General features: G+C 38.3%; 1 protein-coding gene across 1 annotated transcript in view; it reads left to right on the top strand.

The window, feature by feature from the left end:
- Positions 1–27442, top strand: part of Ankrd31 (ankyrin repeat domain 31) — a 162608-nt gene that overhangs the window by 6122 nt on the left and 129044 nt on the right. The window contains exons 2-3 of the mRNA XM_045133385.1: positions 4320–4393; positions 12741–12850. Coding sequence (XP_044989320.1) covers positions 4320–4393; positions 12741–12850 — 184 coding nt within the window. The remainder of the gene's footprint in view (positions 1–4319; positions 4394–12740; positions 12851–27442) is intronic.

A 27442-nucleotide genomic window follows, 5' to 3' on the forward strand; every position in this document is an offset into this window, starting at 1 on the left:
TCAAAAATCTTAGGGGCTGGCTTAGTGTTTAAGGCACTTGCCTACAAAGCCAAAGGACCTAGATTCTATTCCCCAGGACCCACATAAGCCAGAAGCCCAAGGTGGCCCACATGTCTGGAGTTCGTTTACAGAGGCTGGAGGCCCTGGTACACCCATTCTGTATCTGCCTTATTCTCTCTCTCAAATAAATAGACAAAATAGTTAAAAAAATTAGTATGTTATAGGTCATTACCCTCCTCGTTATATTCATTTTTTTCTGGTTACACTTATTTATTTTACTATATAAACTTTTTTGTTTGTTTTTTGGAGGTAGTGTATTAGTCTAGTGTAGGTGGACCTGGAATTCACTATGTGGTCTCAGGTTGGCCTTGATCCTCCTACCTCTGCCTCCTAAGTGCTGGGATTAAAGGCATGCACCACCATGCCTGGCTCTATATAAACTTCTGAATTGGTTTTATAGTTCAGTTTAAAGTCTTGTTGGTAATTTTATTGTGTAATGTTACATTGATAAGTTTACCTATAGCATATTAATATATATAATACTTTAAAAAAATTTTTAGTTAAGGTTGTTTGTGGGGCAGATAGTCTACTCCTTTCTCAGCATCCCAGCTGGCCTGAGAGCTAAGTTAACATGGAAATAAAGAATATAAGTTTTATATGACACCAGAGTCCTTGTAAGGCCCAAACCTGTATAGAAAAACCTGTGACAACATACAAGTTATGTTATTAATACCACAGTGAAGATTTAGAACAATTGTACACATTCCCCCTGATTTTTCCATAACCCTTTTGTAGATTTTTGTTTTTTGATTTTTCTTTTCTTTTCTTTCTCTTTTTCTTTTGGTTTTTCGAGGTAAGGTTTCACTCTAGCCCAGGCTGACCTGGAATTCACTATGGAGTCTCAGGGTAGCCTCGAACTCATGGCGATCCTCGTACCTCTGCCTCCCGAGTGCTGGGATTAAAGGCGTGAGCCACCACGCCCGGCTGTTTTTGATTTTTCAAGGCAAGGTCTTACTTTAGCCCAGGCTGGCCTCAAATTCACAGCAGTCCTCTTGTGTGTGCCCCCCCCCCCAAGTGCTGGGATTACAGGTGTGTACCACCATACTCAGTTAGAAATTCTTTATACTTTAGAGTAACATACTGAAATATTTTTAAAATGACATAAATTAGCATATCTAGGATTAGCTTTAATCTATTGTTATGCCAGCAGAGGGCAGAGTTAGTAAGGATACTCAAAGTTTACCATGAAAAAGTTAAACTCTCATGTAAAAGGAAGTAAATAAATAAAACCCTTAGTAACAAACTACTTAGTCATGCCTTAGTACAGAAAATTTCACATTGTATTCTTGGAATTCTGGAAAGTTATATTTAAAAAATAAAAATTTCAATTTTTATGGTGGGAAAATATGTTTTATCCTAATCTTATTAAATATTTGAAGTGTATAGAGTTATTAAGTACATTCACATTGCTCTGCAACCATCACCACTGTCTGCAGAATCTTTTCATCATCCCAAAGTGACACACATTAAACAACAACTAGGCCAGGTGTGGTGGCTCACACCTTTAATTCCAGTTCTTAGGAAGGAGAGGTAGGAGGATTGCTGTGAGATCAAGGCCAGCCTAGGACTACAGAGTTGAGTTCCATGTCAGTCTGGGCTACAGTGAGACCCTACCTCGAAACCAGCACACAAAAACAGAAACCAACAGTAGCTGTATTCCCTTCTGTTTCTAACCATGGCAACCTCTATACTTGTATATCTATAGAGTTGAATACTCTGGGTTCCCTATGTGAGTAATGTCATTGTCCTTTTGTGTCTGATTGAAATAATTAGCACAATGTCTGTTGTGCATATATCTGTATTTTTTACACAGAATAATCCCATTGTGTATACTGTATTCTTGTGTCCATTGATGGACATTCAATTTGTTCCCACTTTTGGCTACTGTGAATGATACTTCTATGAAGACTCATACTACAAAGGTGTGTTCTAATTCCTACTATCAGTTTTATGCTCAGAAGTGAGATTGCTGGACCAAACAGCAGGTTTGTTTTGGTTTTTCAAGTTTATACATATGTGGATGTGTGTGGGGGACACTGCAAATGAAAGTAAATGCAAATTGATTTGTGTGGGTGCTGGGGAATGGAGCCCAGGCCGGCCAGCTTTGCAATCCAGCACTTTTAACTGCTTAGCCATCTTGCCATCTCTCTGTTTAATTTTTTGAGGAAGAAATATACTATTTTCATAGTAGTGACATCATTTTATGTTCTCTCTAGCAATGCATATGATTTCCAGTTACATTGTATCTTTACCACATTCGTTCTTTTCTTTTTTCTTTTTTGTTTGTGAGGTAGGGTCTTAAATAGCTCAGACTGACCTTGAGTTTGTTGTGTAGCTGAAGATGACCTTGAATCCTGATCCTGCTGCTTAGTTCTCTCAAGTGCTAAGATTGATGTGTACCTTCCTGCCAGGTTTAGAAAAGATTTTAAAATTTTAATTTAATAAAATCACAGCCATCTAAACAAATGTGAAGAAGTCTTAATGAGGGTGTATGTGTGTATTTTGGTGTGTATATGATGTAGGTGAGTTTGAGTGTGTATGTGTGTGCATACCACAGTGTACATGAAGAGGTTAGAGGACAACTTTTGGGTATTGATTCTTGCTCTCCACCTTGTTTTGAGGCAGTATCTTGTTCCTCTGTTGGCTAGCCCTGAGCTTCTGGGAGATTCTTTTGTCTTCATCTCCCATCTCATAGTAGTCAGTCTTGGATTACTTCTGGCTTTTGTATGAGATCTGGGGATTTGAATGTAGTACTTACTCTTTTTTTTTTTTAATTTTTTGTTTATTTATTTGAGAGCGACAGACACAGAGAGAAAGACAGATAGAGGGAGAGAGAGAGAATGGGCGCACCAGGGCTTCCAGCCTCTGCAAACGAACTCCAGACGCCGTGCGCCCCCTTGTGCATCTGACTAACGTGGGACCTGGGGAACCGAGCCTCGAACCGGGGTCCTTAGGCTTCACAGGCAAGCGCTTAACTGCTAAGCCATCTCTCCAGCCCTAGTACTTACTCTTGAGTGGCAAGCACTTTGCCCACTGAGCTATCTTCCCAGCACCCCTTGTGGTTTTGAATTCTATTTCTCTAATGATTTGTAATGTTGAGTAGTTTTACATACTTACTGGCTATTTGCTATTACTTTGTAAAACTATTCAAATTCTTATACTCATTTAAAAATTTTTGTTTTAGAGGCAAGCCTAACAGACTGCCTTTTTTTGTTTTCTAAATGTGTATAAGAGAATTGGGGCTGGAGAGATGCTTCTCGGTTAAGTGCTTCCCTGTGAAGCCTAAGGACCCTGTTTGAGGCTCTATTACCTAGGAGCCACATTAGCCAGATGCACAAGGGGGAACATGCTTCTGGAGCTCATTTGCAGTGGCTAGAGGCCCTGGCGCGCCCATTCTGTCTCTCTGCCTCTTTGTCTGTGGCTCTCAAATAAATAAATAAAAATTTTAAAAAATTAAAGAAAAAAGAGAGAATTAGAGCACCAGGCTCTCCAGCCATTGTAGTTGAACTCCAGGTGCATGTGCCACCTTGTGCACATGTGTGACCTTGCACACTTGTGTCACCTGTGTGTCTAGCTTACGCAGGATTCATAGAGTAGAACATGGGTCCTTAGGCTTTGCAGGCAAACACCTTAATCACTAAGCCATCTCTCCAGCCCTATATTCATTTATTAAAACAGAAAAGATTACTTAAATCTACCAAGTAACATTCTTACTGCCATGAATTATTGCTATTTCTTTCCTAGTTTTATATCTCTCACAATATTTGGATATTCTTGAGGGCCAAACATTGTATATCTTCTCTTTGTTACCATGGTCCTGCCTGAGCCATAGTAAGAGAAACATCCAAAAATTAATAAATGACACCCCTGTGTATTAGGAAAATGTATCCTCAGGCTTCATCCAGCAATTTTAATCTCAATTTACCTGTGATATAGAAAGCCATGAAGGGCAAAAAACACATATCAGTAATGGTTCCTCAAATGATTTGTCAATTACTGTTGATACCTGCCCTTTATCCTCAAACCAAAATAATAACTGAATATTTGTAAAAATGAACATGACTGACCATATGAGTATCTTTCTTCTTGGAAAAATTTTATGTTAAATATTTATTTATGAAATAATACTTTTACATGGAAATATTGTTAATAAAATAGAATTTTAGCAAGTTTAGCTATAATAAAATGACAGCTGTAATGTTAGTTTTTGTTTTGGAAATATGATGATAATCTGTACCCTTTTTTTCTGGCTTTGAAAGGCTGTACTTTGACCAAGATACATCTCTTAGACCCGAGTTCAGTTTTCATCCTGGCACAAATGGAATGGGACAAGGTGAGAAAAATATTTCATTAAATATTATATCAATTTCCCAAATATTATCATTGTTATTTTCTTACTTTGTATTTAGGCTTACACTCTAGCTTTACACAGTTTCTTATTGGCATTTGTAATAGACCCTAAGGTACAGTAATGGGAAGTGTACCTTTCAGAAAACATTTAAGAACCCTAGAAATGGGTCCAAATGTTACTGAATTATCACCTGGATAACCTTTCTCACCCATCCCTCAAACCTCTTTTTTTTTTTTTTCTTTTTCTTTTTTTTTTTTTTGTTCATTTTTTATTTATTTATTTGAGAGTGACAGACACAGAGAGAAAGACAGATAGAGGGAGAGAGAGAGAATGGGCGCGCCAGGGCTTCCAGCCTCTGCAAACGAACTCCAGACGCGTGCGCCCCCTTGTGCATCTGGCTAACGTGGGACCTGGGGAACCGAGCCTCGAACTGGGGTCCTTAGGCTTCACAGGCAAGCGCTAAGCTATCTCTCCAGCCCTTTTTTTTCTTTTTCGAGGTAGGGTCTCACTCTGGCTCAGGCTGACCTGGAATTCGCCATGGAGTCTCAGGGTGGCCTTGAACTCTCGGTGATCCTCCTACCTCTGCCTCCCGAGTGCTGGAATTAAAGGCATGCGCCACCACGCCCGGCCCCTCAAACCTCTTTAACCCAAACCTGTCTGTTTATAAAAGTACATAATAGTTTTTTTTTCATTTACTTCTTTTAAATTTATTTATTTATTTATTTTATTTTTGGTTTTCAAGTAGGGACTCTACTCTAGCCCAGGCTGATCTGGAATTCACTATGTAGTCTTAGGCTGGTCTTAAACTTGCAGCAATCCTCCTACCTCTGCCTCCGATTACTTAGAATTAAAGGCATGCACCACCATGGCCTGCTAGTTTTTATTTTCATTTGTTTGTTTGTTTTTGGTTTTTTGTTTTTTGAGGTAGGGTCTCACTCTGGCTCAGGCTGACCTGGTATTCACTATGTAGTCTCAAGGTGGCCTTGAACTCTTGGTGATCCTCCTATCTCTGCTTCCCAAATGCTAGGATTAAAGGCATGAGCCGCCACGATTGGCTTAGTTTTTATTTTTAAAGTTGTCATACAGATAAATGAGTTTCATTATGGCATTTCCATGCAAATATGTTTTTATGCTTTGTTCTTTTTTGCCTACCCTCAATAATATATATATATATATTTTTTTTTTTTTTTTTTTTTTTTTTTTGGTATTTCGAGGTAGGGTCTCACTCTGGTCCAGGCTGACCTGGAATTAACTATCATCTCAGGGTGGCCTTGAACTCATGGCGATCCTCCTACCTCTGCCTCCCGAGTGCTGGGATTAAAGATGTGTGCCACCACGCCTGGCTTTCAATAATACTTTTAAAAAACAAGCTTCTTTATATTCTTTTTATTTTTAAGTTTTTAGGGTAGTACACAAAATATTGAATCTCATTATGGAATTTTCACTTCTATGTGTAATTATACTTTGTTTTAATTCACCCCTTCATCCCTGCCTTCTTTCCTTGTACCTCCTGCCTGCCTGCCTGCCTGGTTGGTTCCCTTTGTTCTTCCAGATAGTATTCCTTTCTTCTTGCTTTGTTACATGTATTCCACCACTCTGTTTTTCTTTATGATCTTTTCCTCCCCACTCATGATTCCCCCTTTAGTTTCACCACACACACACACACACACTCTTTTAAACCTAGCTTCTACATACAAAAGAAACATGCAATATTTGTTTATCTGAGTCTAATTTTGCATTAACATAACAATTTACAGATCTACCCATTTTCCTATAAATGTCTTTTTTTTTTTTTATTCCATTATCTGCCACACTTTTTGAAATCCATTTATTTGCTGTTGGTAGACATCCAGACTGGTTTCATTTCCTGACTATTGTGAATAGTTTATAGCAGAGCTATAAACATGAATGTGTAAGTATCTCTGCAGAATGTTACCTTAGAGTCCTTAGGGTATATACTCAGAAGTGATATAGCTGAGTTCTATAGTGCTTTTATTTTAAATTTTTTTGAGGATCTTCCATATTGATTTCTCAGTGGCTTCCCAAGGTTACATTACCACCAACATGTATAAAAGTTCATCTTGTACATCTTCACATTCTTGCTGGCATTTGTTTTCTTGATGTTGGTCATTCTCACTGGGTTGTGATGGAATTTCAGGGCAGTTTTAATTTGCATTTCTCTGATGACTAAGGAGATGTTGTGCACTTCTTCAAGTATTTTTTGACCAGTTGTATTTTCCCTTTTGAGAACTCTCTATCCAGCCCATTTATTGATTGAATGATTTGATTTCTGTATTTTATGTTTTATATTTCTTTACATAGCTATTTAGATATTAACTCCTTGTCTTGTGTGTGTAGTAAAGATTTTTCCCTATTTTGTAGGTGGTCTCTTTACTTTGGTGATTGATTATTTTCTGTTTATAGAAGCTTTTTAATTTCATGTAATCATATTTGTCAATTTTTAGAATTATTTCCTATGCTATTGGTATCCTTTTCAGAAAATATTTTCCTGTGTCTGTATCTTTAAGTGTTTTCCTTGTTCTCATCTATAAGTTTCAGAGTTTTAGGTTATGTTAAGAACTTTGATCCATTTTGAGCTGACTTTTGTGTGGGGTGAGAGCTGTTGCTTGAGCTTCATTCTATACATACAGAAATCCACTTTATCCAGTACCTATTGTTTGAGAGGGCTATCTTTTTTTCCTATGCTTTTATTTTATTTTTATTTATCTATTTGACAGAGAAAGAGGGAGAGAATGGGTGCAGCAGGGCCTCCTGCCACGGCAAACAAACTCCCCCTTGTGCGTCTGGCTAACTGGGTCCTGGGGAATTGAACCTGGGTCTTTTGACTTAATTGCTAAGCCATCCCGCCAGCCCTTTTCCTATGCTTTTGATAATCTTTGTCAAAAAACGTGGTGATGCTAGCTGTGTAAATTTATTTCTGGGTCCTCTGTTCTGTGCTTTGGTGTACATGCTCTGTGTTGTGCTAGTATTAGGCTGTGTTTTGTTACTATGGGTATAAGATTTTTTTTTAGCTTAGATATTGTAATACCTCCAACATTGCTGTCTCTGCTGAGTGCTTTGGCTGCTCAGGACTTTTATGCCTCCATTTGACTTTTAAGATTTTTTCTAATTCTGGAAGAATGTTATTGAGATTTTTGTGGAGTTTGTAGTAAATCTATAGATACTTTTGGTTATGTAGCTATTTTCACAATACTGATTTGGCCATTCCATAAATATAAGAGGTCTTCCCATCTTCTAGTGTCTTGTTCAATTTTTTTCTTCAGTGCCTTAAAATTTTACTGTAGAGATCTTTCACTTCCTTAGTTTGACTTATCCCTAGTATACCATTTATTTATTTTTTATTTGTTTTTGCTTTTTTGAGGTAGGGTCTCCCTGTAGCTCAGGCTGACCTGGACTACATCATGTAGTCTTAAGGTGGCCTTGAACTCAACAGTGATCCTCCTACCTCTGCCTCCCAAGTGCTGAGATTAACGGCATGCGCCAACATGCTTGGCAAATGTTTTGTTTTTTCAAGCGAGGTCTCACTGTAGCCCAGGCTGACCTGGAATTGCTATGTAGTCTCAGGGTAGACTCAAACTCATGGTGATCCTCCTAGCTGCCTCCTGAGTGCTGAGATTAAAGGCCTGTGCCACCATGCCCAGCTTCATTTAATTTTTAAAAGTTACTGTGGAGGGGGATCCCCACCCCTTTTTCTTTCTTGGCAAGTTTGCTATTGTGTACAAAAATTACTGACATTTACTCTTTTTTGTTCATTTTGTTTTTCAAGGTAGGGTCTCACTCTGGCCCAGGATAGTCTAGTCTCTAGTCTCAGGATAGCTCGAACTCACGGCGATCCTCCTACCTCTGCCTCCTGAGTGCTGGGATTAAAGGTGTGTGCCACCAAGCCCAGCTCAAAAATTACTGACTTTTGTATGTTGGTTTTTTTTTTTAACCCTCCAACTTGTTGAAAGTGTTTATCAAGTTCTAAGAGTTTTCTAGGTGTTTTTAGAATCTTTTAAATATAGGATCATGTTGATGGCAAATTAGGGTAACTTTACTTCTTCCTTTGCTATTTTTATTTATTATTTATTTATTTGAGAGAGAGAGAGAGATAGAGGAAGATAAGAAGAGAATGGGCATGGTAGGGCCTCTAGCCACTGCAAACGAATTCCAGACACATGCACTACCTTGTGTATCTGGCTTACATGGGTCCTGGGGAATTGAACCTAGGTCCTTTGGCTTTACAGGCAAATACATTAACCACTAAACCATCTCTCCTTTGTTAATTTTTGGGAGGGGGGGTTCTTGAGGTAGGGTCTCATTCTAGCCCAGGCTGACGTGTAATTCACTATGTAGTTTCAGGGTAGCCTTGAACTTAGGGGCATCCTCCTACCTCTGCCTCCCAAGTGCTGAGATTAAATGCATGCACCACCACACCTGACTCCTTTGCTGTTTTTATGCCATGTATTTCTTCTGCTTGTCTTGCTCTCTAATACAGACACGAAACACTATATTAAGAATGGAGAGATGGGGCATCCTTGTCTAACTCCAGGCTTTAGAGGAAAAGTTCTTAGTTTTTATCCATTTACTATTAAGTTGGCTATAAGTTTGTAACATGTAGCATTTAGTATGTTGAGTAGGTTATTTATTTGAGATCGCTTTGAGTTTTGGACACTAGTGTTCATAGATACAGACTTTCATCTTAGAACTATGTTACTTATATCCCAGAAGTTCTGGTAAATGACAGTTTCATTTTCATTTGAGTCTAGAAAATTTTTAATTTCCTCCTTGATTTTTTCAATGATCTGCTGATCATTCAAGAGTATAGTTCAGTCTCCATGTATTAGTGTAGTGTTATAGTTTTTCCTGTTGTTTGTTTCTTAGTTCTATTACATGATAATATGATAACATGTAAGAGATTATTTTGGTTCTTCTGTATTTAGAAAGACTTGATTTTTTTAGTCTACAATGTGGTCTGTTTAAGAAAAAGTTCCATAAGCTCTTGAGAAAAATGTGTATTCTGCATCTTTTGGATTGAATATTACGTACATGTCTGTGAAGTTCAGTTGATCTTTGGAGTATTGATATTTCTTTGTTGATTTTTAGTTTGCATGACCTATTTAAAGATGAGAGTAGGTGCTAGAGAGATGGCTCCAAGGTTAAAGGCATTTGCTTGAAAAGGTGGCTTGCTTGGCTTCAGTTACCTAGTCCCCATATAAAGCCAGACACACAAAATGTCACATGCATCTAGAGTTAATTTTCAGGAGCAAGAGGCCCTGGTGCATCCATATCCTCTCTCTCTCTGTCTCCTTCAAATAATAAAATACATTTATATATATATATATATATATATATATATATATATATATATATTTTTTTTTTTTTTTTTAGGTAGGATCTCACTCTAGCCCAGGTTGTAGTCTCAGGGTGGCCTCAAACTCACGGTGATCCTCCTACCTCAGCCTCCCAAGTGCTGGGAGACATGTTTATTTTAAAGATGAGAGTAGGAAAATTGAAAGCATCCATTATTATTATTTTCATAAACTTCTGATCTTTTATGTCCAAATGTTTATTAAATTGGGAGCCCCAATATTTGGTATACATATATTGATTTGGTGTACATACATTGATCTTTCTGAGTAATTGTAAAGATTATTGTTTTAAATTTTTTGGTTACAATACTGTAAACAAAATAACTTACTAAAACATAGAGATAATTGCTTAGTGAGTATTCTACTAATTAAAAAAACTGGACATTTTTACAGAACCAGCATTTTTCTCCATCATTGTCTCTGCTTTTCCATTTTATGTCATCAAAACATACATTGGATATTTATTTAAATTTCAAATGGGGAAGTGTGGGGGTGGGGAGGGAGGGAATTACCATGGGATATATTTAAAAAAAAAATAAATGAATAAAAATATGTTCAAAAAAAAAAAAAGAAGCTGGGGGCTAGTACAGTCATAAGGACTTCCATGGGGGTGGGGTGGGGTGAGGGGAGCAATCATTTCATGTCATTCTCTTGCTCTCTCCAGGTAATCACTGAAGAGGGAGAGAGGTGCTGGATCTTCTCTGTGACAGGGACGTGTCACCGTCCTAAGCTTCAGTGAGACGATAAGAGATTAGCTGGGCATCCACATATTTCACACACTTCCAGTTTTTCTTTTGTCCTCAAGGACAGGCATCATTACTTCCTTTAGCAGTTCAGTAGTTGACAGTGATTTGCTTTCCACATTTGTTCTGATTTTTGTTTTGTTTTGTTTTGTTTTTTGAGGTAGAGTCTCACTCTAGGTCAGGATGACTTGGAATTCACTATGTAGTCTCAGGGTGGCCTCTAACTCATGGCATTCCTCCTACCTCTGCCTCCTGAGTACTGGAATTAAAGGTGTGCACCACCACCAAAAAAAAAAAATATATATATATATATATATATATATATATATATATACACACACACACACACACACACACACACACACACACACACACACACACACATATATATATATACATACATACATACATATGTTTATGCACACAACTCAATTACTTTGTACTGTAAAGGACAAGGGAAGGGGAAAAAGAAGGAATAGTGAAGCTATCCTAATAGTAGTTAAGATGTGGGGAAAACAATGTGTGCTTTTCTAATTGAGAATATACTCTTGGTCTGTAAGAATGTAGTCTGGAGTAATGTGTATTGTGTGTATGTGTGCGTGTGTGCGTGTGTAGGCATGTGTGTCATTGCACATGTGTGGAAGTCAAGGGACTATTTTCAGGGCAGTAGTCCTCCCCTTTGTACCTCGTTTGTGGCAGGAGTTTTCTCTGGATTCTTGTTCCATTTCTCTTTGTTGAACTTTCCTGAGACATTCTCCTGCCTCCACCTTTCATGTCACTGTTATTGTTCTGGGATTCCAGAAGCCTGCAATGGCCTTTGGCCTTTTACATGGGGTCCAGGATTCAAACTTGAGTACTTTGAGTACTCTGTCTTGAGCAGCACTTGCTTTACCCACAGCCTTCTAGATCCTAAATTTGTTTCATTGATTGGCTGTTTATCAAATTGGAACTGATTTGTCTCATTGACAATTAAGGCAATTATGAATGTATTACATACTATGTGCCTCTTATGTTGAGTGACACAGTATATCTTAACTTGGGTTGCTGTAACAAAATAATAGAAACTGGGCTGGAAAGATGGCTTAGCGGTTAAGTGCTTGCCTGTGAAGCCTAAGGACCCCGTTCAAGGCTCAATTCCCCAGGACCCACCTTAGCCAGATGCACAAGGGGGCGCATGTGTCTGGAGTTCGTTTGCAGTGGCTGGAGGCCCTGGCGTGCCCATTCTCTCTCTCTCTCTCTCTCTCTCTCTCTCTCTCTCTCTCTCTCTCTGTCACTCTCAAATAAATAAATAAAAATGAACAAAAATATTTTCAAAAAATAATAGAAACTAGGTGCCTTAACACAGAGACATTTATATCCCAAAGTTTTGGGAAGTCTAAGATTGAATTTCTGTGAGACTTTTGTTTTAATTAAGAGAGGTCTCTCTGTGTAGCCCAGGCTAGGCTGAAACTCATTATATGGCCTAGATGAGCCGTGAACTCATTATCTTCCCGCATCTATCTCCTCAGTGTTGGAATTTGCAGGCATGTACCACCATATCTGATTTGAAATTTAGTTTTGCATCAGAAACCTCTCCCTGCCTTAGAGAGAGTTACTACAGTGTTGCATGCTTATATGACCTCTTCTTTTTGATCATAGAGAAAGCTCAGGCCTCTTTTTCCTTTTTGTAAGGGTAATCATACCATTATGAATATTCCATTCTCATGGACACATCTAAATCTAATCACCTTCTTAATAGCCTTACTTATAATAGCATTATGTTGGGGTCAGAGCTTTAGTATTTGTTGGGGAATGGCAAAACATTTAGACTGGCGTTACAGATGTGTATGGGTACCCCCAGACTTTTACATGGCTTCTGGGGAGTTGTACTTGGTGGTCTGTGGACTGAGAAGCTTTCATGCTTAAGCAGAAAGTGCTCTTAACTGCTGAGCCATCTCCCCAGCCCTCAGTCGATAGCATTTTATATATTTCAACCATTTAGTACAGCATGTGTGTTTTCCCCAAGTAATAATTGTAAAATATTAACATAAAATAAATATGGATTTACAATATTTTGGCTATGTTGTATATTTAACTCCAGCCTTCACACATACTAAACATGTACCCCACCATTGAACTATGTGGCATTTAACAGTGTTTATAAAATTCTTGAGTCATTGTTATAGCAAAACAATAAAACTACTGTAAATGATTTATTCTTATATTTTATTCTAGGCTTATCTTCTCCTGAGATTCCACTTGGGCTCACACTCAGAAAGGACTCACAAGAGCAAAAGAACAAAAGTGATGTGATGCCGATTCTTAGCGAGGATACAATATTACAGGTATGTAGGATGTTGATTGAGTACATCCTTATTAAAATTGAAAATGTTATTTGTCAAAATGGCATATTATTTATGATAATTCTTTTTTTCTATTATTATTTTGCTTCTTTTCCTTTATATAGTTATTAGGTCTTTCTTAACTTGTCAATCTGTTTTTTTGATAAAATTTGGTAAAGGCTGTTTATTTGTTTTAGGAGGGGAATTGAAAATATTTTTCCCTCTAGCCCCTAAGAACGTTTGTTTGTTTGTTTGTTTGTTTGTTTCTTTCTTTCTTTCTTTTTGTTTTTGTTTCTTCAAGGTAGGGTCTCACTCTAGCTCAGGCTGACCTGGAATTCACTATGAAGTCTCAGGGTGTCCTCGAACTCACGACAATCCTCCTACCTCTGCCTCCCGAGTGCTGGGATTAAAGTTGTGCACCATCACGCCTGGCTTATTTGTTTTTTTTTTTTTAAATGAAAACCCTAGGGAAAAATGAGAGATAATTTAATTTGTACATTGACATGATTAAATTAGCTAGCCAGAGATACCTAACCTAACTACAAAGTCTTAAGGGATGGGAGGAAAGATACATATACGTTTATTTATATTTTATTTTGAGACAAAGTCTCATTCTGAAGTCCAAGCTTGTCTGAGGCTCATTATACAGTCCGGGTAGCCTCAAATTCATGGCAACTCTCTTGCCTTGTTCTCCTAAGTGCGAAGATTGCAGATGTGAACTACTACACTCCACTCATATGTTTTGATAGCAGAACTTACAGGAAGGAATTCCTGAAAGTGACTGATCTACTTAATATTATACCTAGGAATTATCTGTGATAAAAAGAGAAAAATACAATGCCAAATACTTTTCCTTGAAACTGATCGCAGGTAAAATAGATTCATAAAGGTGAGGCAAGTGCAAGGTCGCACATGCCCACTAGGTGGCGCAAATGTCTGGAGTTCGATTGTAGTGGCTGATGCTCTAGCACGCCAGTTCTTTCAATTCCTGTCTCTCTCTCTCTCTCTCTCTCTCTCTCTTAAAAAATAAAATTAAATTAAAAATTCATTATCCCCAGAAAGTATAAGAATTCATTTGAAACAAGAAAGGTAAAAAAAGAATTCCATGTGATGAACTGCAAAATAGTTTTTTTTTAATTAAAGTAAAATTACAGAAGATGTAATTAAAAAATTAGAATGAGAAAGATACTTATAGAGTACTTGAAATTTCATCATCATCATCATCTTTTTTTTTTCTTTTTGGTTTTTCAAGGTAGGGTCTCACTCTTAGCCCAAGCTGACCTGGAATTCAGTCAGTCATCTCAGGGTGGTCTTGAACTAGTGATGCACCTCCTACCTGTACCTCCCAAGTGATGAAATTAAAGGCATGCACCACCATCTTCTTTTTAAGTTTTCATTGAAAAACTGGAAACCTCCTTCAACTTTCTCTTATATCTCTGTATTTTGTCTATAATAAAGACAATTTAACCCAAGTAGTTTAAATATCTCCAGCAAATTTTAGTAGAAATATATTTTCTAAATTAGCATATGTTACTACTTTCATCCAGCTTTATTTTTTTATTTTATTTTTTTTGGTTTTTCAAGGTAGGGTCTCACACTAGTCCAGGCTGATCTGGAATTCACTCTGTTGTCTCAGGGTGGCCTTGAACTCCTACCTCTGCCTCCCTAGTGCTGGGATTAAAGGCGTGCACCACCACGCCCCACCAGCTTTTACTTTTATACTATGAAAATAAGCTTTTGAAATTCAACTATAGCAGAGAAATTTATTTTTTCAGGTACAGAAAATGGAAAGACTTGAAAATGATGCTTTCCCAGAGTTATTTAAAAGAAAAAAATATTTTTTAATAACTTGAATCACCCTATCCTCAACAAATAAAACAAGAAAATTTTACAGTTTAGTGGCATGGTCAGAATATAGGTCTGTAGAGGCAAGAGTAACATGCATTCATGTTTATCATTGAGAGCTATTTATGTCCCTTGTGACAAAACTGATCAAAAGTATTCTTCCAATTTGTTAATTGATAAATGAGTAATACCAATATTGAGAGACATTAGCTCTTCAATGGCATTTCTACCTTTGGAGGAAAAAAAAAAGATTTCATGGGCGACAGAATGAGTTTTAGACCAGCCTGGGCAACTTTATGAGACCATATCTTTAAAAAAAATTTTTAAAGAGGGTTGGGGTAGTGTCTTGATTAGCCTGCAGGAGGCTATTGGTTCAGTCCCTAGTACTGCAGGAGAAAGGGTGGAGTGACAAAGGACTTGAATAGATATTTCAATAAAGAAGATATACAATAGCCATATGAAAAAGTACAAAGTAAACCACATTGAGGTACCGTTTCACAAACATTTGGATGACTGTTGTTAACACAACCAAGGGACAATAACAAGGGTTGGCAAGGATATGATAAAATTACAACCTTTGTGCTTTCCAGGTAACAGTGCTTAGGGCTGGTGAGATGGCTCAGCTTGCTTGCAAAGCCTAAAGGCCTGAGTTCGATTCCCCAGTACACACATAAAGTCAGATGCACTAAGTGGCACATGCATCTGAAGTTCATTTGTAGTGGCAGGAGGACCTGGCATGCCCATATTCACTCTTTCTGTTTACTTCTCTATCTCTCAAATAATAAATAAATAAATAAATAAATATTTAAAAAAGAATTTTTAGTGGCACAACTACTTGTGAAAAATACTATGGTGATTCTTTCCAAAATTAAGCATAAAATTCCATATGACCTAGAAATTCTACTACTGAACGTATACCTGAAAGAAGTATGAACAGAAAATCGAAGAGGTATTTGTACACTCATGTTCATACCAGAATTATTCCATAGCAGCATTATTCACAGTAGCCAAAGATAGAAGAAGTACAAGTGTCCATCAGTGATGAGTAGGCCAATGCTATCTTGTCTACATCTGCAATGCAAAACTATACAGTCTTAACAAGAAAATAGTGACACATGCAACAACATGCATAAAACTTGTACTGTATGAACTTAACTAGTCTCGAAATGACAGCTAGTATATACTAATTCCTTTTTATGATGTTCACAGACTAATCAGATTCATAGACAGAAAACAGAACTATGCTTGTCTTGGTAAGCATAGAAAGAAATAGGGGATTTGTGTTTAATGGGCATGGAGTTTCAGCCGAGGGAGTTGAAGTATACATAGAAGTATACACTTAAAATGGTTAACATGGTCCATTTTATGTGTATTTTGCCACAATAAAAGAACTTAAGAAAGACTGGTGTAGCAGTTATTTCACATAATATTTTTTAGCTTATTGCTTTAATTAAAATCAGGTTAAAAGTACTGTTTATCTTTCTAGCAACCTCAAGATGAAACAACACAAAATCAGGTTCCATTACAGTAAGTAGAGGATTTTTTGGCTTCATTATATTGTACTTCTATTTCTTTTGTCATTTTGCATATCTAAGATGAATTTTTGTTTCTTTAAGAGTTTTAGAATTATTATATATCTTTGAATAATTGCCTCTTTAGTGATACAAATATATGGTGTTATATAAACATTTTAGGTAGGTTTCTTTCATAAGAAAAATGAATCAGATTATGTCTACTAATCTTATTTAAAAATGAATTTATATCATAACATAAAGGAAGAATTGTAGAGTTTATTGAAATTGGGAAATGAAATCATTATTCTTTTATTTTTATGTTTTGGTTTTTCGAGGTAGGGTCTCACTCTAGCACAGGCTGACCTGAAACTCACTCTGTAGTCTCAGGGTGGCCTGGAACTCATAGTGATTCTCCTACCTCCTACCTCTGCCTCCCGAGTGCTGGGATTAAAGGCTTGTGCCACCACACCCGGTTTAAATCATTCTTTAAAATACTTTATTCTTTCAGTTCTTTTAAAACAGTGGTTCTCAAAGTTGGTCTATGGACTTCTTGGGTGTTCCATCTAGAGAGTGCATAAGGCTGAAAGTATTTTTCATAATGATACTAATACATTATCTGTCTCTTTCAATGGTATTTACATTTGCACCTATTATGCTAAAGGAATGGTAAGTAAAATGCTAGAGCCTTAATAATTTTGCAAGGTACAGTAGTTTGGGTTGGAAGCCATAGGTTTTTATGCTTTGAAGTAGTTCATTTCAAACCCTCTTGCTTTCATGGTTTCCATTGAAAAGTCTGAGGTAACTCTGATGGGATTGCCTTTGTATGTAATAGTTGTTTTTCTCTTGCTGCTTTTAGTACTGTTTGTTTTCATTGTTTAAAATTTTAATTATGATGTGCCTTGGAGGATTTATTCTTTGTTCCTGTTTGATGTTCTGTGAGCCTTTTGTAAATTTAGATCGTCTCTCTTTGCAAGATTGGGAAAATAATTTTATTTAATATGTTCTCTATGTCTTTGGTCTGTATTTCTTCCCTTTCTGGTATACCTATGATCCAGATATTTGGCTATTTTAGGGTATCTTAAAATTCCCTCATACTATGTTCACATGATTTTTTGAACTTATCGAAGTTTTTGGACTCCTGATTAATTCTTTATGTCTGGTCTTCCATACCAGAGGTTCTGTTCTTCACATGACTGAATCTGTTAGTGAGGGATTCTAGAGAGACTTTGTAAAGCTCCATTTCATTTTTATTTTCTGTTGAGTTTTTATGCATCATCTCTTTTTTGAGATCCAATTTCAGGTCAAGGTTTAATTTTTTTTTTTTGTTTTTGTTTTTGTTTTTGTTTTTCAAGGTAGGGTCTCACTCTAGCCCAGGCTGACCTGGAATTCATGATGGAGTCTCAGGGTGGCCTCAAAATCATGGCAATCCTCCTACCTCTGCCTCCTGAGTGCTGGTATTAAAGGTGTGCGCCGCCACTCCCGGCTGATTTTTTTTTTTTTTATGCTTCATTCTTGCTTTTGATCATGTCTTCATTAAGCTTAATCAGCTGGTTGTTGAGATCCTCTAGTTGTTGAGTCACCTTCAATTGGTTTATCTCTCTCTTTTGAGGTCTCCCTGGATTTCATCCATTAAGTCAAGCCTAGTGGAGAAAGTTCTTTGCATCTCATTTATGGGATTGTTGGTTTTTGAATGCTTTGCATCCAGTTCAATGATTTGCTTGGTCAGGGTCATGTAGCTTATTGTGTTGTCACTTTGGGGTTCTATTTCTGATGTCTTCTCTATGTTTTCATTGGAGACTTCCATTATGGGATTAGGTAATTTTGGTGGAGATCTCAGTTTGTTGTTTTGTACTTTTTTTGTGTGCTTTGTGATCTACCCATCTCTGGGGTAAAAGTCTTATTTTTTTTCAAGGGGGAAGCAAAAATTTTCCCTTGTAGGATCTTCAGTGAGTGTTCCGTTTTGGGCTTGACCTGGCTTGGAGTAGGATAGTGTTATATCCATAGATGTGCAGGGTGTAGAGGTTGCAAGTACATCAGCAACTCTGGGCTGGTAGCTGATATGAAGTCTGGAATCTCATCAACCCACTGTCCTAGTTCTGTCCTGCCTGTGGAGCTCTTGTTACCCACTGTGCCCCAGCTGAGCAGGTCCTGGAGGACTCATTGGTTCCCTCTGGTGGGTAGTTGCCAGATACTCCAGTGTTCTCTGTCTGGGGTACTGGTAGGGGGATGCTAGTGGTGGGACAGTGAAGAGGGGGTAGAGGAAGTAAGTGGGCTTCTAAAATCCAGTAACCAGGCCGTAAGGTGGTTGGAGAAAATGGCTGGTGTAGGGGCTTAAGTATGCAGAGGTGGCCAGTGGTGTGGCTTGGTATGATCAGAGGAGGCAGCAGGGGCCAGAAAGATCCACTGAGGCAGATGGCTTGTGGACCTTTAAGCCATAGGTGTGGGTTGAGGAACTACAGGGGTTAACTACTGAGGTGGGGCGGAAGAAGTGTGGGCTCTAGTTCTGGTGCCATAGGAACCTAAAGGAACCATTGGTGCAGGGATAGGTGGTGCAGAGTAGGGGCAGAAGTGTGGGTCCTGGCCCTGGCACCCAGGGAAGCAAGCAGGGGCCAGTGGTGTAGGGAGGAGTGGAAATGGTTCCCAGAGGGGCAGAGGTGTGGCCCTAGCTCTGGCACCCAGGGGACTCCAGGGACCAGAGGAATAGGGATCAGCAGGCCTGGATTCAGCTCAGCTTCATCTCATAATAGTATATGGCATGGCCTTGCTCCTAGCCTCTCTTTCATTGGCCTTGCCTTCCCAAGCAGCCACTCAGGGATGGCTCTACACTTGGGGCATGACTCCCAGTTTAATCCTGATTCACAATCTTAAAATTGTTTTTTATTAACTAGTTGATTTACTTTTTAGGATGAAAAACAATTTTCCAACATTCACTCAGTCATTTTTCCAATCTGGACTTCCTTTGAGCCACCAAAACTCTGGAGGTATGTTTTCATAGGTACCACTGCATAAGGAAAATGTGACTTTTTTGTCTAAAAATAGGATATTTCAGTCAATATGGATTAACTTGCAACTAGGGTAATTACCATGCATTTTAAAATATGAAATCAATGTTGCTATTGATCTTGGATTGTGCTGCATAAACTGTCCACTAGGGACAGGGCAGTTGCAAGCCAAATATCTATTCTTTATACCTGTAATTTTAGAGGTTCATATTTGTTTTCTTTATAATATTATAGAAATGTGTGCTATGCCTCACAAGGCCCATCTTTACCCTTGTTGTCGCTGCACTAGAGAATGATTGTCTTGCTCTTTGAAGTGTCTCCTGTTAACTCCCTAAGAGTGAATGAAGCATATATTGTCTCACAGTGTAGTAAGCATGCATTGTGGTGGGTTGAATGTAAAATGTCCTCCATAGGCTCATGTATTTGAATACTGAATTCCCAGCTGGTGGCAGTTTGTTTGTCTGCTTGCTTGCTTGTTTGTTTGTTTATTTATTTGTTTTTTCGAGGTAAGGTCTCACTCTAGCCCAAGCTTACCTGAAATTCACTATGTCATCTTGGGTGGCCCTGAGCTCACCGTGATCCTCCTACCTTTGCCTCCCAAGTGCTGGGATTAAAGGTATGTGCCACCACGCCTGTCTTGAATTCGCAGCTGGTGGCACTGTTGTAGAAGGTTGTGGAACCATTAGGAGGTAGAGCCTTGCTAGAGGAAGTATGTCACTGGGGGATATGGTATGAAGTTATAGTCTGGTCTACATGTGCTATTCTCTTTCTACTTCTATCTGCTTTTTTTTTTAATTAGTTTTCTATTCAGCAAATACAGGCAGTTTGGTACCATTATTAGGCTCATTCGTGACCTACCCCCTCCCTATTGGCCCCTCCTTGTTGAGGTATATGGGTCATGCATTGTGGAGTTAGCCCACAGTACGATAAATGTCTCTGCATATCCTGACCCAGCATGTGGCTCTGACATTCTTTCTGCCCCCTCTTCTGCAAAATTTCCCTGAGCCATGTTGGGTTCATTTTTGGTCTGCTTCAGTGATGAGGTGTGGGGGGCCTCTGGGGCTCTGGCTCTCTGCTTTGGTAGGAGTTGGTTTTTCTCTGTGTTGGTCTCCTTCCCCCTTGTGCTCGTATCCAGTTCATCAGGAAAACAGCACCCTTGCTTGTTTCGCCAATTTTCCTTAGTTTCAGCCGGGGCCCTTTTGAGGTATGATGGGGTGGCACTCTCCTTAGGATCTGCATCTATCTGAAAAAGAGATCTGCTTCTTTTTTTAAAAAAAAATATTTATTCACTTATTTGAGAGAGAGAAAGAGGCAGATAGAGAATGGGTGCTCCAGAGCCTCTAGCCCCTGCAAACGATGCATGTGTCACCTTGTACATCTGGCTTATGTGGGTACTGGGAAATCAAACCTGAGTTCTTAGCCATTGCAGACAAGCACATTAACCCCTAAGCCATCTCTCTAGCCTTGTCTGCTTCTTTGATTTTTTGAACTTTTCATTGACAACCTCTATACATATAAACAGTATACCATAATCATAGTTCCCTCCTACCACTGGCCAAGTTGTAACAAATTACAGGTAGACACAATGAATTTTTATTTGTGGCAGTAAAATTTTTGGGGGTAGGGTCTCACTCAAGCTCAGGCTGACCTGGAATTCACTATGTAGTCTCAGGGTGGCCTCAGACTGACAGCGATTCTCTTACCTATGCCTCCTGAGTGCTGGGATTAAAGGCACTCACCACCATACCCAGCGGCAATAAAGTTTTGAAAAGATAACACATTCATAATAATTCTCAAAAAGTGTTGAATGCTAGACATAGTGGTACATGTCTTTAATCCTAGTACTTGGGAGGCTGAGACAGGAGGATTGTGGTGAGTTCAAGGCCAGCCTGGGCTAGAGAGAGCTCCAGTTCAGTCTGAGCTAGAGTAAGTCCCTGCCCCCCCCCCCCAATTAGGTTGTCTCAATATGAAAGTGACAAAAATAGGATGCTTTAAACTTTTTAATGACTTTAAAACATGGACCTGTTAATACATAAAATTTTGTTCCTCTTCTTTTTTTTCCCCTTTCAATGGTGAGGATAGAACCTGGACCCTTAATACATGCTAGGCAGTCACTCTACCATTGAGCTCCAAACTATCTCACTTTGTTTACTTTGTTGAGTATGCCTGTTTAAAAGTGTATAAGGTAAGGGCTGGAGAGATGGGTCAGCAATTAAAGGTGCTTTCTTGCAACCCTGCTGGCCCAGGTTCAATTCCCCAATTCCCATGTAAAGCCAGATGCTCAAAGTGTTGTATGCATCTGGACTTCATTTGCAGTGGCAAGAGGCCCTGCTGTGCCCATTCTCTTTCTCTCTAATAAATAAATCTAAACTGTTTAAGGTATTTTTGTTTCTTGTTATGGGTAAAAAAAGAAGAAAATGAACTATTAAGTAAAATAATCCTGAAGAAAGTAAGAATCTTGAACTAAGACCACCTGTACAGCACCAGCAGGGACACATAAAATTATTTAAGAAGTGACATCTAACTATGTCTTAAGATGACAAACAATTGATACCTAGTTAACTTGACTCTTCTGAGTCTAGATTCCTCATCACTTAGGAAGTGAAGGCCTTAAATGGCCCTGCTTATCATGATCAAATGCTAGTAGAAGGTGTGAATTTGCAATATTACTAACAGAATGGTCAGTATATAAGAAATAACAAAGACAAAAGCTTTTGTAACATTGTTGAAGATGATATTATGGGTAAGATGTTAGATTACCAAAAATAATCCTTGTGAAGATTAAGCTTTTATAAGTAAAGCTACAAAATTGATTTAACAGGTTTGAATCTCTTGAGGTTTTCCATGCCCCAATTAAAAATCAGATACTCAGTAACTCAGATCTGCTCACCACAGTTGTTCCAAGATATTATTTCCTTTGTTTGATGCAATTTCTGCAAATTTGGAAGTGTCAGTAAAGGTTCTTAAAATAGTTCATGTGTTGAGAAAATATATACCTAGAATTAGCTAGACTCATTTTGGTGATTTTAATTTGTTAGCAATATTAAAACTAGTTTATAATCTAGAGCAAATTAAACATTTGCCTTTCTTCTTTATATCAGACTTGACAAGAGTATTGACCTTGGCCACATCAATATTACAGAGCTTCTTTGTAGCCTGTTTGACCATCCACAAGTGTGTTGAGATTTTCTGTCTTCATGACAAACTCAGTGATCAAGAAAATCTTGCTGGTGGCATAATAATCAAGCCTTTTCCCCTGTTCTGTTCTGAGGCTATTCAGGCTTTCTCTCTAGCCACAGTATCTTTTGTCACTACGTAAGTTTTGGGTGGATTTTCAGTTTTATTTTTTGCCTTGGATGCCTTTCAGTACTACTTTCCTTCTTGACCTGCAAATCATTTGCTTTGACTTCAGTGTTAGAAAGGAGCTTCCTTCTTCACTTGGTGCTCTCTGTGTAAAGGGTCTAGGTTAGCTAGGCTGTGGAGCAAACCATTTCTCAGTGGAACAAGTAGGTATACAAGAGTATGAGTATCTGATTGTGTCTTCATTGTGTTAAATGAAGATCTACCCAGATGTCAATCTCTAGAAGATGCTTTGTGAGAAAAGCACATGATGACCTTTAGAAGGTGTTGGGTAGAGTTTTCAAGGGGTTAGAAAGTGAACATAGGTTTCTCCCTGGCATACCTAAGAAGAAATTTTAAATAAAATTTTGGTTTTTTTTTTTTCTAATACCCTTAGGATTTGAAAGCTAGTTTATACAAATAAACAAAAATACACCCTCCCTGCAAAGATAGTTGAAACTATGTTTCTTTCATTGGTATTAAAATTTTAAATGCCTTAAGATAGGGATAGTGGAATTTATCATTACTGAGTGGCATAAAACATTATAAAACAAAAATAATTATTGGTTCTTAAGATTTTTGCCCATTGTTCTATGAGAGAGTTGAATGCCATGTTTTTGACATTCCTGATTTTCATTATCAAATGGAAAAGGTGAAGCAAGAAAAAAAAAGGCAGGCTTTTGGAGGATATGAAGTTTAGGTATATTCATGTCTATTTTCTTGCCAGTTAGACCTCTCTTACTTCTTAGGATGCTTTCTGAGATTCAGCAGATAATTACTTGTGTTTTTCACTAGCTGTGTATATAATGCCTAAACAAAAGAAGCCAAAAGAATAATTCAAACATGCTTAAAATACTAGTGAGTCCTAAATTCCTACTCAACTGTGTCTGACTGCCTGGGTCTTGATGGTAAAGGTAGCAGGAAAGCAATCTCCATCTTACTTGTGAATTGCTGTCAATTCAATTTAGTGGAAGCAGGGTGAGAACAGTTAGTGGAGTTGAAGTCATGAGTCAAGGAAGCAGTCCTCCATATTCTGTAGGTAACCTGGATTCCTGTTGGCCCTACATAAGATATTCATGCCTAACTCCAGATACCATCCAAGCTCCATTATGTATCATGAAGGAGATGAAAGAAAGTAGATACACATTTTTTTTAATTTATTTATTTGAGAGCGACAGACACAGAGAGAAAGACAGATAGAGGGAGAGAGAGAGAATGGGCGCGCCAGGGCTTCCAGCCTCTGCAAATGAACTCCAGACGTGTGCGCCCTCTCGTGCATCTGGCTAACGTGGGACCTGGGGAACCGAGCCTCGAACCGGGGTCCTTAGGCTTCACAGGCAAGCGCTTAACCGCTAAGCCATCTCTCCAGCCCTAGATACACATTTTTTTGTGTGTGTATTTACAAATACTTAGAACAATGCAGCTGAAATAATTAGACTTGTTTTTAGCTAAACCCATTTCAAGGAATTAAAATTCAGCTGGATATAGTGGCGCATGCATTTAATCCTAGCACTTAGGAGGCAGAGGTAAGAGGATTTCTGTGAGTTAGAGGCCAGTATGGGACTACATAGTGCATTGCAGGTTAGCCTGGGCTAGAGTAAGAACCTACTGTGAAAAAAAAAGAACCCAAATAATTAAAATTCTATTTGGAACTATATAAAATATTTTTAAGAAATGAAGAATTTTTAAAATTCCTAATAATACCTTTATGTCAATATGCCAATATATTTATAAAATGTTTGCTACATCACTTGAATTGTTTTAATACAACTAAAGTCTTGTGGCTCTAAAATGCTGATCATAAAGTTTTTTTTTAACTTTTTATTGATAGCTTCCATAATTATACACAATAAACCATTAATTTCCTCTCCCACTACTACTCTCCCCCTCTCAAATCTACCCTCCATCAAATCCCCTCCCTCTTTCAATTAGTTTCTCTTACAGCCAAAGGACTGGTAGGATGGCTTACAATGTAATATTCCAGACACAAAATGGCTTTGATATTTATCACCTTGAAGTACCTGATACTACCTACACAAGACCTGCATAATAGAAGGAAATGATGATAACATTAAAAGAAAAGGTGAGGGCTGGAGAGATGGCTTAATGGTTACGGCCTTTGCCTGCAAAGCCAAAAGGACCTTGGTTGGATTCCCCAGGACCTATGTAAACCTGTGGGCACATGTGTCTGGAGTTCATTTGCAGTGGCTGGAGGCCCTGGCATGCTCATTCTCTCTCTCCCTCTCTCTGCCTCTTTCTCTCTCTCTCTGTCTCAAATAAATAAATAAAAAATGAAGTTTTGGTTTTTTTTTTTTTAAGTGATTTTAATGTTTTAATAAAACTATAATAAAGGGGCTGGAAAGATGAATCAGTGGTTAAGTAAGGCCTTGTCTAGAAAGCCAAATGACCCAAGTTCAATTCCCAGTACTCACATAAAGCCAGATGCACAAAATGGCACATGTGTCGAGTTTATTTGCAGCTGCTGGAGGCCCTGGTGTGTCCATTCTCTCTCTGTCTCTTTCTTTCTCTCCCCCCTTTCCTTCCTCCCTCCCTCCCTTCCTCCCTCCCTCCCTGTCTCCCTCTCTCTGCTGGGTGTGGTGGTGCACAACTTTAGCACTCAGGAAGCTGAGTTAGGAGGATCTCTGAGTTCAAGGCCAGCCTGAGACTGAATTCCAGGCCAGCCTGGACTAGAGCAAGACCCAACTTCATAAAACAAATGAAACTATAATAAAAAAAAAAACCATATTGTTCTCTTCTAGGGCCTGAAGCTGAAAATACTGAAAATTTGTCAGAGCTACAAAAGGTTAGTTTATGGAACAGAGACTGGCTATATGATCATGAATTTAGCTTTTTTTTAAAAATCATGTTGGTTAAAGTTTCAGGTTCATTTAGATCCCTCCTAGACAGTAAGATGACTAAACCATGTCAGAGAAGAGACCTATTCTTGTCTAAAAACCTCTTCCCGTTTATATTCTTCCTTCATTAATAAAATAGTATTTTCCTGATTTGTTTCTCACCTATCACTGCATATCTCTTAAGTGTTTGTTTGGAGGAGAGGTAAGATGAGGCAGCAGAATTCTCTGATTATCTTTGTGTTGCCCTGGCTGCCTTAATGTTTCAGATTGCTCTCCAGTGCTCCAGGCGTTCATGTGGTTAGTGCTTGTTTTATCATTGTTTCTGCTTGCTGTTATGGGGAATCAGAGTGCTGTGTATAACTGACTCCAACTCTTAGGGATATCAGATGGACAAGGATTTTCCCAGGCTAGCCCTACCATACCTGTACCTTAAACAATCTTGGGAACCTTACACATTTCCTAATCACTAAAACTTTTAAAAAATTTTTATTTTAGATAGACAGAGACACACAGAGAGAATTGGCATGCCAGGGCCTCAGCCACTGCAGTTGAACTGCAGATGCTTGCACCACCTAGTGGGCTTGTGCAACCTTGTACTTGCCTCACTTTTGTGCATCTGGCTTATGTGGGATCTGGAGAGTAGAACATGGGTCCTTCGGCTTCACAAGCAAGTACCTTAACCACTAAGCCATCTCTCCAGTCCCCACTAAACATTTTTGCTCATTTTTACTCAAGTGAGAATTCCAAAGTCAGGAGAATGATCATAAAAATTTGGAATTAACTGTTGTTTACATCTGTGTTTCCCAGAGTTATGAGTTATACTGGGAGCAATAATGGTTTATGGTATCTGACACCTGGCTGGTGATGAATAAATATATACTTCTGCCTTCTATCACTTCATGCATCTGTAATTTCTGACCCAAGTCCTTTCTTGCTTTCTGATCTATTTTAGGTGACTGATAATCTTGACCCAAATAGTTGCTCCTTCTCTAATACTCATTTTCTCACTGGCTGTGTCAACCTTTCCTCATTAATTATATGTTCAAACATTAATGGATAACCAAGCAAAACATAATTTTGGAAAAAAAATGTCCTATAACAGTGACTTACAGTGCACATAGTTTGAAAAATCCTATGACAAAGCAACTTTTTTTTTTTTTACATTTTGACACAATCTTGAAAACTCCATTTGCCTCCCCCTCTCCGAAAACATTCTTGTACAATATTAGGTTACATGGAACTATATTTATTGCACCTAGTATGTAGACATAAGAACTTCAAATAGAAAGGAAGCTTTAAGATCTGACTTACAAGGGCTGGAGAGATGGCTTAGCAGTTTAGGTGCTTGCCTGCGAAGCCTATGGAGCCATGTTCTAGTCTCCGTGTCCCACATAAGCAAGATGCACAAAGGTGAGGCCAGCACAAGGTCACACATGCCCACTCGGTGGTGCAAGCATCTGGAGTTCGATTTCATGGTGGAGGCCCTGCCATGCCAATTCTCTCTTGTTCTATCTCTCTCTCTTAAAAAGAAGATATGGCACATGTGTCTGGAGTTCACTTGCAGTGATGGAGTCCCTAGCACATCCATTTGCACTCTCTCTCTCTCTCTCAAATAAATAAATAAATCGTTTTTTAAAAAGGTATGATTTAAAATGGGTAAGATCTAGTTCTTGGATTTCTATAAAATTTACCTTTATAGGGCTGGAGAGATGGCTTAGTGTTTATGGTATTTACCTGCGGAGCCAAAGGACCCAGGTTCAGTTCTTCAGGACCCATGTAAGCCCAGATGCACAAGGGGCACATGAGTCTTGAGTTTATTTGCACTGGCTAGAGGCCCTGGCATGCCCATTCTCTCAGTGTCTGTCTCTTCTTTCTCTCTGCTTGCAAATAAATTAATAAAATTTATTTTAAAATTTTACCTTTCTAAAAATGTTTATCTGTCTGAGGAAATCATAGTTAGCACTACTAGTAAATAAATATGTCTTTTTGTTTGTTTCTTTTTCAAGGTAGGGTCTTGCTATAGCCCATGCTGACCTGGAA

The sequence above is a fragment of the Jaculus jaculus genome, chromosome 14 (genome assembly GCF_020740685.1).
Source record: "Jaculus jaculus isolate mJacJac1 chromosome 14, mJacJac1.mat.Y.cur, whole genome shotgun sequence".
Classification (NCBI taxonomy): Eukaryota; Metazoa; Chordata; class Mammalia; order Rodentia; family Dipodidae; genus Jaculus; species Jaculus jaculus.